At 44.9% G+C, this 14950-nt stretch overlaps 1 protein-coding gene across 2 annotated transcripts in view; it reads right to left on the reverse strand.

Moving 5' to 3' along the window:
- Positions 1–14950, reverse strand: part of TRIM36 (tripartite motif containing 36) — a 196163-nt gene that overhangs the window by 109657 nt on the left and 71556 nt on the right. For both annotated transcript variants that reach the window (XM_030193496.1, XM_030193497.1), the window contains exon 3: positions 5001–5326. In XM_030193496.1, coding sequence (XP_030049356.1) covers positions 5001–5326 — 326 coding nt within the window. The remainder of the gene's footprint in view (positions 1–5000; positions 5327–14950) is intronic.

The following is a 14950-nucleotide window of genomic DNA, read 5'->3' on the forward strand; positions in this document are numbered from 1 at the left end:
AGTTATGGGAAAGGGTTCCACACAATTTTTGTTTCTTTACTTGTTCTCTGATGGCCTGACGGAGGGGAGCCAATACTTCTTCCAGCAGGCTGTCCGTGTTGTGTCTCACATTGGCGGCTGCTGCTAGACACGCGCCACAGGCAGACAGTACGAGGTTCCTAAATGCTGGTGGTGCTTGTCTGGGGATTAGGTAAGAGGCAGCATGACACCAGGGGAGCAGCAAGGACACTAGTGCTCTACCTGGCGGCAGCAGCGGGCACAAAACCACCAGGAGCATGGACCAACGAGGGCAGCAGTAGCAGGAAGAGGGCAGTGATTGTATGAGCGTCATCAAGATCTTATACACAACTCTTGGAATCTCAACAAGCTTTAAATGAGCTTTTACATCAAAATACACAAAAATCTATTGGCCATTATAAGTACTAACTATACAAATATGCAAATAAGAGCAGTAGATTGTTAGTTCAGCAAAGTAGAGGCCCTGACAAGACTACCCTGAGAGATTTGACAGAAAAGTTGATACTGAGATTAATACCATTCTTACAACATTTATATTCAGCACCAGATACTGCTCTAATTGATAGTGAAACCTATCTAGTTTAAATCTACCCAAAATATCAGAAAGGATGTCACGTCAAAAGTGTCAAAAGTACCCCTGGCCAGGAACTTGCAACACGCCTTCTGCTGTCTGACCACCTGGCGAAAAGGCTCGGCCATCTCCGTAGGGAGTGTCTCAACCAAGCTGGACAGTTGACTTATCGAGTCCCGCAAGTGTACGCTCGTGAGGAGTTGGTATGATTGGATCTTGGCAGCGAGCATAGCGGCCTGATACATCTTTCTCCCAAAAGAGTCAAGAATCCTAGCTTCTCTGCCTGGGGGCGCCAAAGCAGTTTCTAGTACTCCTAGCTCTCTTGAGAGCGGAATCCACTACCATGGAATTGTGGGGTAATTGGGACCTCATCAATCCAGGTTCACCGTGGATCCGGTATTGGGACTCAGCTTTCTTGGGAACCAAAGGGCCAGACACAGGGACGGACCAGTTTCGCATAAGGACTTCCTTCAGTGCCTTATGTAGAGGGACTGTCGCATCCTCTTTAGGTGGAGAAGAATAATCCAGGACCTCGAGCATGTCAGTCCTGGGCTCATCCTCAACCTCCACAGGGAAGGGAATAGCCACAGCCATTTCCCGGACAAAGGAGGAAAAAGATAGACTCTCCGGTGGAGATAGTCTTCTTCCCAGCAGAGGAGAAGTGTCAGAGGGAATCCACAAGGACTCATCAGAAGAGAAGTACCTGGGATCTTCCTCCGATTCCCACGAGCGCTCCTGTTCAGTGTCAGACACAACCTCTGTCAAGGTACTCTGACACTGGACCTGCCTCGATGCCGAGGAACAATGTCCTCAGTGGCAATGTCGAGAAGTCGATGCCCCATCCGATTGCGGTGAAGCTTCCTTCACCGACGTCGACGGGGAGTCGACCTGGGTGGCAGCCGAAGCCGATGCCGCAGGCGGCACCACAGTCGGAGACCTCACCACAAAAAAAGGGCCAGACACCGCTACAGCAGATGGCACAGAAGGTGCAAGCACCCCCGACACTGAAGCTGTCGCAGTAAGCCTTCCAGAAGCTCTGAAAACAAGGCCCGGATATGCTCGTCAAGAGCCGCCATCTGATAAGGCTGCGGGCCAGTGGAACAGGCGGTATCAGAATCCGTGGAGGCTCAGGAGCAAGTACTGGGCTGCCAAGAGACCGAAGCATCGGCACCTCCTGTACCGAGGGGTAGTAGTCCTCTCGGCGCCAACTCTCTCGACGCCCCAGAGCTCCTGGTACCGTGTGTCGGAGGCTCGGGAGTAGGTACCGGGCTGCCAAGAAACCGACACATTGGCACCTCCTGTACCGAGGGGGAGCAGTCCTCTCGGCGCCGACGCTTCTCAGGTGCCGACTCTCTCGACGCCCCGGAGATCCCAGTACAGTGCGTCGAAGGACAACGATGACGATGCTTCTTAGTCTTTGCTCAAATGCCCGTCATCGAGACTCCTTGGTACCGATGAGGACGTGGAATCCTCACGTCTCCTCAGGGCCGGGTCCGACGAAGGTCGGTCCCGGGGGGCTTGCATAACAGGAGGCATTGAGACAGGTGGAGACCCACTCGACGCCTCATTGCTCCCAGCGCGAGTCGGTCTCTCAGCAGCCATTACCTCTCTCCTCGACGTCGATGCTCTTGTAGATGTCGACAACGATAACCTCGGTACCAATGTCGACGTCGAAGGACCGGACTGAGCCCCAAAAAGCTTCTCTCGTTGGGCCTCTCGAGACACTTGGATCCAGTGCTTCATACGAAGACACAGACTACAAGCGGCTAGGCTATGGTCGGGCCCAAGGCACTGGATACACCAAGCGTGGGTATCTCTACCTGAGATGGTCGGGTTGCACCGAGTACAATGTTTGAAGCCGCTGGGTGTCTTCGATGACATGGAAGATAAAACGGCTTTGGTGAAATCAAACGACGCGATTCTGCCAAAAAAGAAAAGGCACAAAAAATGGAAAAACCTGACCACGCGGCCCAAAGGCCGGCTGCGTCGAAAAAGAAAGGAAACTTTAAAAAAACTACGGGGAAAACTACTTTTTTTTTTTTTAATCTTTAGGAAAAATAAAATGAAAATAGAAGCGAAAAGAGCTGCGAGAGAAGTCTTCTTCCTGGGCCTGACGGAGCAGAGCGAAAACACTGCCGCACCTAACTGTGGAGAAAAAAAGAACTAAAGAGGCACGCTCGCTCGCGACGGAACTTTCTCGAAAGACTGATTTTTATTTCGTTTGCAAAATTTGTTCACCGATTCCTGGGCCGCAGGGCACGATGACCCACATGTGAGAACAGCAGCCTGCTTGTCCTCGGAGAACTGAAATTGCCCTTTAGTGCTCATGAGGTCGTATGGAAATGACGGGTCAGACAGAAACAGGATTCTCATCCTGCTAAGGGAATCGGGTCCTAGGTGCAGGACTAGGTTGTGGTTTATGTTTTCTGTAACACCAGGGTCACAAACCTAAATTAAGTCCTTGCTTTCAAGGGGGGAGATGTAGAATTATGAGCACAGTCATGCACTATGGAATGGATTAAAAGGCAGAGATTGATAAGTCTGTATGGCTCTGGAATCTATCAGAGATTGACAAGCCTGAAGGACTCTGGAATTTATGATCTATTATGATACTCTTACGGGCAAGGCAGGCCTTGGGAAAGAAACTAGTGCAAACAAAAAGGTCTAAACAGGTTTAGGAAAGCAGATGTTGGGAACCAGATAATAATCTGTGAGGATGATTTACAGAGAAAAAGTCTTGAAATCATTGTCCGAAACAAACGATATAAGCAGCAGAATTAGAACAGTATTTCAGAGATGCAGACAGTGAACATCTTTTCATGTAACTGTATTGATCTCTCATGAGAAACTATTGTATTTGTATCTGGTAAGGAAATAAAACTGACTTTCTCATATGCATGGCTGGCTCATGCTAATTTGGGAAGGGATACAAGCAGCCTAAAAACACACCATACGTTTAATTTGACTTCATTAATGCATTTTTTTGTATTATGGAGCATGAAAGCTCTTAAATAGTATGGGAACCTACCGTGGCTCACCAAGGAAAAAGTTCCGCATCCCAAAGAATAATACAAAAATAAAATTTTATAAGGAGATATCTATACAAAGTTTACAGCGCAATGTATCTGATTTCCATTGCTATAATTTTTTTCTCTTTAATACCATGTCTCAGTGGAACTTTCAATTCCCCAATCCACAACATAAAAGGTTCATGACAGAGCTTGTGGCTAGCATGGTCAGATGAATAAGAATGTTTAGTCAACAGGAACGTTAAGTAGAATATATAAAACAAAAAAAGAAAAATGCTGGCACTTTTACTAACCAATATACTGAACCATGAACCTTAAATATAAACCTTATGGGCTAAAAATACTAGGACTAGGGGACACACAATGAAGCTACTAAGTAGCAAATTTAAAATAAACTGGAGAAAATATTTCTTCATTCAACATTTAATTAAACTCTCTTGAATTTGTTGCCAGAGAATGTGGTAAAAGTGGTTAGCTTAGCAGGGTAAAAAAAAAAAAAAAAGGTTTGGCTACTTTGCTAAAAAATAATCCATAAGCCATTATTAAGATGGACTAGGGGAAATCCACTGCTTATTTCTATGATAAGCAGCATAAAGTCTGTTTTACTGTTCTGGGATCTTGCCAGGTACTTGTGACCTGGACTGGCCATTGTTGAAAACAGGATACTGCGCTTGATGGACCTTCAGTCTGTCCCAGTATGCCAACGCTTATGTTCTTATGTCCAGGGCCTCTGCTCTGGGTGTCAGAATGCGCAAACTTGCCTAGATGTGTGCCTCTGACCTGGAACCAGAGGTTCAGAAGATTGAGGAAGCTGCAGACCTCATCAAGGAACACGCCAATACCATTAAGTCATTCTTCTTGCCGACACTCGCTTGCCTACTCATATGCATGCTAGAAAGCGTTGGACTAGCTAGTATTTCCATTATGACCATTTAAGGTGGTATTTTATTAAAATACAAATAATTGAGGCATTCAAACAGGCTCTCAGAAAATTGTCTGGATAACATATGCATAAAAGTAAGCATAGAGAAATCATAGTGCCTCCCTCCTATGTGATATATGCGTACGTGTTCCCAGAGGAAGGATCAGCAATTACGTATGTTTTTATAAAATACGTGTTACTGGTCCAGTCCTTACCAACATAGTTACATCTGCCTCAGAGGAGATACAAACGTGTGTGCCTACTTTCCAGGGTAATAATTTTATAAAAGGCATGTAAGTACATATGATGCAATATATGTACTTGTGTACTTTGACAGCCTAAGCCATAAAGCAAAAACACATCCTCGTAGGTTGCAGATTTAGTGCTCTGAATGGAACCTTAGGAAGCAGACTGTTTAATACTGGTTATGAGCTTCCATGCCAAGTATCACAACACTTACCTTTGGTCTGAAAGGAGTAGTTGGTCCCACATACTCATGCTGAGCTTTTGAAGTCCCCCAAGGGTGATGTATCTTGAAGCATTCATTACAGTAGTTTGCATTGCAATCCATGCAGCTTTTGGTAGATTCTTGAGGTGGAGGTTTGCAAAGATCACACAGAATAGCTGTTGCCGCTCTAGCTGCTTGCCTATATCGCTCTACAATAGTTTCCAAGGTAAAGTTTCGAAATAAACCATTGATGCCACGTTCTCCGAGTTCTATATCATGCCGACAACCAGGACATAATAAAGTGGTGAATTTAGAATTCAGAGAGTTGCGTTTTGAGCCTGTATGGATATGCAACATAAAGGCAAGAAACAAGTTATTCACAAAACTGATAGAGGAACAGTCCTATGTTTTATACCCCTAGTTCCCCTCTTCACTACAACTGTGGGAAAAAAAAGTCTTGTGAGGTACACAACTTTTCACCTAAATGAGGTCAACATACAGTCATAAAGAAAAGAAAAAGGCAGGTACCAATAGTGGCGTATTTATACTAGGTGCATGTGTTGCATACGCACCCTGTGAGACCTGATCCCCCCCCCCCCCCCCCTCAGCCCATACCTTATCACCTCTGCTGCAGTCTTTGCCCAGGCAGTGGCACTCAAAGGCTGCCTATGGCCTGCACTGGGACTTCCTCTCTGAGCCATCCTGCCCCTTCCAACGCAACTTCCTGTTTTGTGAAGGGCGGGATGGCTCAGAGAGGAAGTCCTGGTGCAGGCCACAGGCATCCCTATGAGTACAGCTGCCTGGGCGAAGACTGCAGCAGAGATAATTTTAAGGTACCTGGGGAGGGGGGCGTTACACTACTGCATACCAGCTCATATTTCATAAAAAGTAAATTAAAACAAGCTTCCAGATACAACATTGTTATAAATTATCTTTATAGAAACAGTGGATTTTATTGGGTGTGAGGATGCCAGAAAACATTTTACTTCTTAGTTTCCTGAAGCTCTAATGAAGCTTGTAAAAAAGCAGGGTTCCTACATGAAAACAAGTTAGAACGGGAAGACAACCTTTATACACAGAGAGCCACAAGAATGTCAGTTTTATCCCTAGCAGGCTATAACATTACATAATGTTGGAACCAGAAATGCACACAGCTTCATACACCTGCAATAAATAAATAAATGTAACCAAAAATGATAACTGCTAGAGTGACTATTCTGGAAATATTTGCTAAATGCAGTATTTAACCAGAGTTTGGGCAATTTGTAATGTTTTCTGTGTTCCCATGGTCTTGAGGGCTGCATAAAATTAAATGGCAGGCTGCATTTGGCCCGCAGGTTGCCCAACCATGTTAGAACCACAAAGTTGTTACTTCTCTCAAAACACAACCAGATCATTTTCTGGTTTCAAAATCCACCTGAATCGTTCCACAAAACAACTCTTGCTAAAAAAACATCCCCTGTAAGATCATGGTTGCAGTTTTTCTTATTGCTGTTGCAAAATGTCAGTATAAGAAACTACAAATATTGCACTGCTCTTTTGAAAAGGTAATTTTGAGATTAAAAAGATTAACATGAGTGCTAAAATACAACATATTTTCAAAACTTATTCCTACAGTAATTTCTGTACACTTCAGATGAATTTCCTTTGTAATTTCATGTAATAAATCATTTTCTTTTCAATTTAAGTGCTCTGTTATACCAATTTATAGCAGCTCTGAGGAAGGCAAAAAAATATTTCTATAATACCTATCACCTAAACAAAATAGACAAGAAAGCCTTCCACACAAACATGCTTATTTCTAGAACAGCATCTGAAATATGATACTGTAAAGTCTCCCCCCCCCTCGATTTCCCCTATTATTGAATATATGTTGTACTGAATGGTTTCTGATCTTTAAATAAAATAGACAGAGGGAATCTGAGTAAACACAACAGTTTTTAAATTACTACTACACAGTGGCGTTCCTAGGGGGGAGGGGCGGTCTGCCCCGGGTGCACGCCACTGGGGGGGGTGCCGCACGCGCCTGTCCGTCGTTCGTTCCATGCTCCCTCTGCCCCGGAACAGGTTACTTCCTGTTCCAGGGCAGAGCGGGAGCATGGAACGAACGACGGACAGGCGCGCGCAGCACCCCCCCCCCCCCCAGCGGCGTGCACCCGGGGGTGCATCGGCGATCCGCCCTGGGTGTCAGCCCCCCTAGGAACGCCACTGCTACTACATTTAAGGAACAAAGTTATTCAATGCCCATAGTCACCCATGTGAAAAAATGAAGTTACTTACCTGTAGCAGGTGTTCTGAGGACAGGACACATTACCACAGTTGGATGACGTCACCAACAGAGCCCCACTGCGGATGTTGCCCAGCATTCTAAGTGTCTAGAAACCTTTGGATGCCCTGACCGCGCATGTATGCTTGCCTTCCAGCCCAACTCAATCACACGGGACCAGCAGTTGACTTAAAAAAAGCTTAGGGGGGGTCTTTTACTAAGCCACGGTAGCATTTTTAGCTCACGACTAGTGGTAAAAACTGACACACTCATTATATTCCTATGTGCATCTCAGCGTTTACCGCCAGCTGATTTCTACCGTGAGGTAAAAACGCTACTGCGGCTTAGTAAAAGACTCCCTTAGAGAATCCTACTCTTAGGGAAGGTGGGAGGTTCTGTGGTAATGTTACAGATGAGTAAATTAGCTTTCTCCAAGGAAAAGCATGACTTCAATTACCACATTATATTGCAGGTTATACCGGTTGTATATTCGCATCTTTTGACATTTTTGTTCTTTTTATTTGCCTCTCAGTACAGTATGTTAGATACACAGCCCACTCCAGTGAAATTGGCCTAATAGACCCTCTACTACTTTTCAGAAGCCTCCTCTTAGGTCGAGAGTATTACATCCTATTTCTTTGTAGCATTTGCTATCTAACACTATCGATACCAACAGTGTCACGCTTCGTTTGAGTCTTTTGAACGTATGCTCTCTTAAAGGTAAGCAATATCTTCTTAGTGATCTTATTAGTTCCTCTAACCTAGACATTTTTGTGTCTTACTGAAACTTGGTTATTGCAATCAGAATTAGCGAACTTGACACATTCCGCCTTCCTCTGATGTAATTTCCTTTCCGCGAGGGCGGGACGCTGAGAGGGAAGGGAAGCGACGAGGAGGCGAGCCTGCCTGCCTGCTGCTTTCACTGTCAGTTCGCTGCTGCAACTTAGGGAAAATAGATTTCAACACGGGGGGGGGGGGGGGCACAAACAGAAAGTCAGGGAGCTGAGGGTGGGCAGGTGGGGCTGGGGTTGGAATGATATCGAGGGCAGGTAGGTGGAGGCTGGGGCAAAGTCAATGGACATGGAAGGGAGGGGGAGGATAGGGGGCAAAGGAGAATCACTGGACATGGAGGAGAGGGGAGGCCAGAGGAGAATCGCTGGACATGGATGTGAAGGGAGGGAGGGAAGGGGAGAGAGGAGAATCACTGGACATGGATGTGAAGGAAGGGAGGGAAAGGGAGAGAGGAGAATCACTGGACATGGATGGGAGGGGAGGGCAGGGAAGACAGGAAGGAGATGCTCATGGATGGAGGGGAGGGGAGAGGAGAAATGCTGGACATGGATGGAGTGGAAGGCAGGGAAGAGAAATGTTGGAGAACAGGGAAGAGAAATGTTGGAGGGAAGGAAAGATAGAGGATGGAGATGTACACGGATGGAGGGGAAGGGAGAGAGGAGAAATGCTGGACATGGATGAAGGAGAAGGAAGACAGAGGAAGGAGATGCACATGGAGGGGAGGGGAGGGGAGAGAGTTGAAATTCTGGATATGGTTGGAGAGAAGGAAAGAGAGAGGAAGTGAGATGAACATGGATGGAGGGGAGGGGGAGAGGAGAAATGATGTACATGGATGGAGGGATAACATAGGAGGAGATGCACATGGATTTAAGGGAGATGAAAAATTCTGGACATGAATGGAGGGGAGGGGAGCAAGTTGAAATGCTGGACATGGATGGAGAGGAGGAAAGAGAGGAAATGAGATGAACATGGATGGAGGGGAGGGGGAGAGGAGAAACGCTGTACATGGATGAAGGGGAGGAAAGACAAAGGAGGAGATGCACATGGATTTAGGGGAGACGAGAAATTCTGGACACGGATGGAGGGGGGAGGAGAGAGTTGAAATACTGGACATGGATGGAAGGGAGGGAAGAGAGAGGAAGTGAAATGAACATGGATGGAGGGGAGGAGAGAGAAGAAATGCTGGACATGGATGGATGGATGAGGGGGAAGAGTGGAAGGAGATGCATATGGATGAAGGGGAGGGAAGAATAGGAAAGAGATGCATACTAACGGAGATGAGGAAAAGGGAAAAAAGGAGAAAAACTGCACATGGAAGGAGAAAATAGGCAAAAACTGAATCCACTCTATACCTCCTCCAGTCAAGTCTGCGGAGGACCCAGCTTTTACCTATGGATGTAGAGCAAGAAATGAAGAAGAAAGTTGGAAAGTAAAGAAATAAATAGAAAGGAAGCCCTGGAAACAGAGTTAAGGGAACAGATGGAGAGCAGCAGAATCAGAAACTGGGACCAACATGATCAGAAAAACAAAGTCACCAGTCAATAAAGGTAGAAAAATCATTTTGTTTTCATTTTAGTGTTTGCAATATGTCCAAATTGAGAATTTACATCTTGTCTTTTTTTGCACTGGGTATACTGGAGCTGTAACAGCTTACAGAAATTATTTATAATGAAAAAAAAATCACGCTATATTTTTCTCCTATACTGGTATAGTATTTTCAATGATACCTGTTTATATGCGCCATGGCTGGTTTAAGGGGTGTAGCTACCATATGGGCAGATCCATATATGGTGACCCCACCCATAATAAGTACCGGTACCTTTTTTCCTACAAAAAAAAAAAAAACACTGACCATACTACTGCAGGCCACTTTTTGCTGTGTCTTAGTAAAAGGACCCCATTTTTGTTGTCCACAGATCCTATCATCCTAGGAGATTTTAATATCCAGTAAAACAATAGTTCAGCTCCTCAAACTGCTGATGCATTGGCTCTTACCCAAGAGCATGGCCATTCTCAAATGATTTCTAGTTCCACACATAATAATGGTCATATTTTAGATACAAAAATGATCTCCCAACCTAGGGTTCCAAATCTGATAGTTTTTCCTCCACAGTCATTTCCTTGGACTGATCATTGACTCCTAATATTTCAGCAACATTAATTATTTCTGATTGCCTACCTTTGAAAGAGAGACATTCCACATCCTATAGGGATTCATCTCAGCTAACCTAAGACAATTTTGCGAAAGTATTCTATTTGGATAAGACTTTTTTTTTCAGCAGGCTTCGCTTACAAATAAATGCCAATTATGGACAACTGCTTTATCTAATGCTTATGATACTTTAGCATCTGTACAAACTAATACATCTCATGATCCATAGTCACTCTCTTTTACTTTTAAAAATGTCAGTTGAGACATAAAGAGCACCACTGATGCAAAAGGCGTTCAACCGCACTGCACACAAATCATTAGCTTATCTTTATAAATATTCAATCCAATCAGCAAAGAAGAATATATTTCGCAGTGTATATCAAAAGCACTGCACTCAGCAGCATTATATAAAATACTTCAATCATTGACAAACCCTAGATCTTTGGAGGCTTCAAGATCTATCTCCTTCAGCACAAGATTTAGCTAATTTCTTTTACTAAAATTAGGTCATTACATACTGTTTTTCCCAACTATGTATTTGCTGTACTGTCTGCGTCTTCACCTGTCTCTAAACTTCTCTTTGATGGGCTTTTTTCCTGAGTTTAATATATCTATGTATACTTTAACTAAAGCTCTTGGGGCTTTAAAGCAAAGATACTTACCTGTAGCAGGTATTTTCCGAGGACAGCAGGCTGATTATTCTCATACGTGGGGGTTGATGTCCGTGTCGGCCCAGGAACCGGCATTTTGCCACAGCAAAGACAAAAAAAACTTTGCTAGAGTCTTTTGATGCGCGAGCAGCACGCACTGCGCATGCACGGACTGACTTCTCGCCCACCGCGTAAGCGCATACCTCAGTTGAATCAAAAAGCAAAACAAATAACAAATAACTCCAAAGGGGAGGTGGGAGGGATTCTGAGAATATGAAGCCTGCTGTCCTCGGAGAATACCTGTTACAGATAAGTATCTTTGTTTTCTCCGACGACAGGCAAGCTGCTTATCCTCACATGTGGGGTATCCCTAGCATCCAGGCTCACTCAAAACAAACATTGGTCAAGTGGGCATCGCAACAGCAAGGACTTAACACAGGTTAACCTGAAACTATATACAGACGTTGAAGGGGAGTCGATCTGGGTGGCAGCAGACACCGGATCCCACCACAGGTGAAGGGCCAGATGCTGCTGAAGCAGACGGCACGGAAGGTGCAAGCACCCCCGACACCGAAGCAGACTGGCACAGCAGTCCTTCCAGAAATTCTGGAAGCAGGGACCGGATACGCTCGTCAAGAGCCACCGTCGGAGAAGGCTGCGGGGCCGGTGGAGCAACTGGTGGCAAAATCTGCTGAGGCTCAGGTGCAGGTAGCGGGCTGCAAAGTGGCCGACGCATCAGCATCTCCTGTATGGAGGGGGAGCGGTCCTCTCAGCACTGACGATTCTCAGGTGCAGAACCCTTCAACGCCCTGGAGCTCCCAGCACCGTGTGTAGAAGGAGATCGGTGACGGTGCTTCTTTGCCTTTGCTCGATGCCCATCACCGAGGCCCCTCAGTGCCGAAGAGGACAACGTGGAATCTTCACGTCGGGTCGGGTCTGACGATGCTCTTTCCTGGGGGGCCTGCATAGCAGGAGGCCTCAAGACAGGTGGAGACCCACTCAATGCATCACTGCTCCCAGCGTGTGTTGGCCTCTCAGCAGCCATTACCTCTGCTCCTGACGTCGATGCATCCCTCAATGTCGACGCTGCCAACCTCGGTACCGATGTCAATGCCGAAGGACCGGACCGAGCCCCAAAAAGTTTCTCGCATTGGGCTTCTCAAGCTACTTGGGTCTGTTTCTTCATACGAAGACACAGATTACAAGCAGCTAGGCTGTGGTCGGACCCAAGGCACCGGATACACCAGGAATGGGTATCAGTACCTGAGATGATCTAGTTGCACCGAGAACAACGTTTGAAGCCGCTGGGTGTCCTCAATGACATGGAAGGAAAAATGGCTCCGGCGAAATCAAAGGACTCAACTGTGCCAAGATAAAAGGACACAAAAAGGAGAAACCCAGCCACGTCGAAAAGAAAGAAAACAAAGCTTGGGGAAAAGAACTGAGGATTTTTATAAAAGGAATCATCTTCTTTTACATTTTTTTTAAACAAAGGAAATAAAAGTAGAAAAACAGACGCAAAAAACTCACCAAAAATTAGCAAAAATCAAGACTTTTCCCGGGCCAAAACGAGACCCAAAGGAGGAACCTACCGCACCTCGTCGCAGAAAAAAAGAAAACCGAGGTACACGCTCACGCAGCAGGCAGAAAGTCAATTCGTGCATTCGCGGTGCACGCATGCTAGAAGACTAGCAAAGGTTTTTATCTTTGCTATGGCAAAATGCCAGTTCCCGAGCCGACGTGGATATCGACCCCACGTGTGAGAATAAGCAGCCTGCTTGTCCTCGGAGAAAGTCAACTACACCACCACGTGACCCTATTAAGAACATAAGAATAGCCATACTGGGTCAGACCAATAGTACATCTAGCCTAGTATCCTGCTTCAAACAGTGGCCTATCCAAGTCACAAGTACCTGACAGAAGCCCAATTAGTAGCAATATTCCATGCTACCAATCCTGGGGGCAAGAAGTGGCTTCCCCCCATGTCCATCTCAATAGCATACTATGGACTTCTCTCCTTCTGGAACTTATCCAAACCTTTTTTAAACACAGATATGCTAACCACTGTTAACACAACCTCCGACAGATATTTCCTTCTGGATCTCTGAAATGTTTTTCTAATACGTTTATACCTTTCATATCTGTGATGGTAACAGAAAGCTTACGTAGTAGTGGTGTAGTTCCCAATTGGAAAAAAAATATTAGTCCAAAATTTAAAAATCCCAATATGAACACCTTTGGGACCATTGATTTCATCCAATTTCTAATCTCTCCTTTATATCTAAACTTGCAGATTCTATTGTGCTTGAACAGTTGAGAGGACTTTCTCGGTCAGACTGACACTTTACATCTTTTCAAACCAGGTTCAGAAAAGGTCATAGTATAGAAACTACACTCATTGGAACTGACGGTTCGCCACGACTTCAGGTAATTAGAAGATTTCAACGCAGGGAGCACAAACAGAAAGCCGGGGAGCTGAAGGCGGGCAGGTGAGCCAGCCCTCAGAAAAAAGGTACCAGTATGCTGTACCGGCACAAAAAAAAAGCACTGGTTGCACCACTCTGCAGATGGAAGATTTTATTGCATTGCAGCAAGAGCAGAAATGGATTTTTTATTTCAACACCTTGGAACCTAACAGCTTGAACACTAAAATAGAATGGTGCCACCTCTACTGACTTGTTGCATTTGGACATACAGATACATTTTTTTTTTATTGTGCTGGGAGTTGGAGTCGCTAAAAGAATTTTTGATTGGTTGCTTGATAGTGCATGTGTCTGATGTCATCTGTTAAATATGGGGGCCATTTTCAAGTACCACAAGAGCCTTTTGATATCAGTCGTGTTTTTGCGGCACTAATGAAAGTATGCATTACGCATATAGGAGTTTTATTAAGCTTTATGTGATCCAGTATAGGCTTTAATTCTTTTTTTCTCCAGTTTCCAATCTATCAACCTGAAGTAACTAAACGAAACGTGTGTCATGGGTGTATTAAGAAAGACTTTTGACGAAAGCCTGACGGCATCAGTAGTGCAACAGCAAAGCTAAGTCAAATTCTTTAATCTCTATTAAAATATTAATAAGAGTTTAATATGCTTTTGATAGAAGGCTTTCTTCAGCCAATGACAACATGCTTTATCTCCATAGGAGCTCTTTGAGGCTTTTTCCTTCCACTCTTTTGCATCTTTATATCTGCATAGCTTCTACTTGTTTTGAGAACATTTACTTTTTTTTTTTTTTTTTTTTTTTTTTTAGATTTATGCTCTAAGTTCTCATCCTGTTGGTTTTTTGAATTAATAAATATAATGGTGCCATACCATGAACAAGTCTAAATACCAAAGAACAAAGTTTAAAAGACGTGCGAACCTGTATCGGTAAACAATGAAAATAGTTCAAGAGGAGCAGCAGGTCCCTATTTTTCTGCCCAATGAATAAGTCTGGCTGAAATATTTTGCACACATAACTTGGAATAAAGGTTTGATTTACAATATACGTCTTCCCCGGTTTCTTGGAGGAGCCTTCACTTCCTACTCCCTGCTGTGTGCGTTTCCTTGCGTAGGATCCTAGTGTGCCTCCACCTTCTTGGTGGCATTTTCCTCTGTGAAATATTTTGCATCATCTATAATTGCTTTCTCATCTTTTCTGTACAACCTATATCTATATAAATAATTCTCACCTCCAACGTTCTGAACCTCACTGTGTGGTAGGGAAACACTGAAGCCCTGTAGTCTTCTAGGCTGTCAGCACCACTCACTCTCACTCATAGCCTTGCCCTCAGCCACGCCCCACCCACACATAATTCACAACCCCAACATTCTAAATGTAAATTTGTAGTTGCAAGATCCCATGAGTGTCTGCCCCGCCCTCGCGTCACGTGATGACATGGCGGGCAGGGCTATGACACTCAGCCAATCGCCACGTCCACCGCCCTCCGACGCCCTCCCCCCCGACACACAGCGAGAAACAGCGACCTGCGCAGGGCCTCCAGCCCCCCCCCCCCCCGATGCACAGCGACAAACACCGAGTCCTTGCGATGCACACAGACTGAAAATCCAGTGGAATATTTTACTTTTACCCTATTACTTTTAAGCAATTGGACGACACG

This window comes from Microcaecilia unicolor, chromosome 2, assembly GCF_901765095.1.
Source record: "Microcaecilia unicolor chromosome 2, aMicUni1.1, whole genome shotgun sequence".
In the NCBI taxonomy this organism is placed as follows: Eukaryota; Metazoa; Chordata; class Amphibia; order Gymnophiona; family Siphonopidae; genus Microcaecilia; species Microcaecilia unicolor.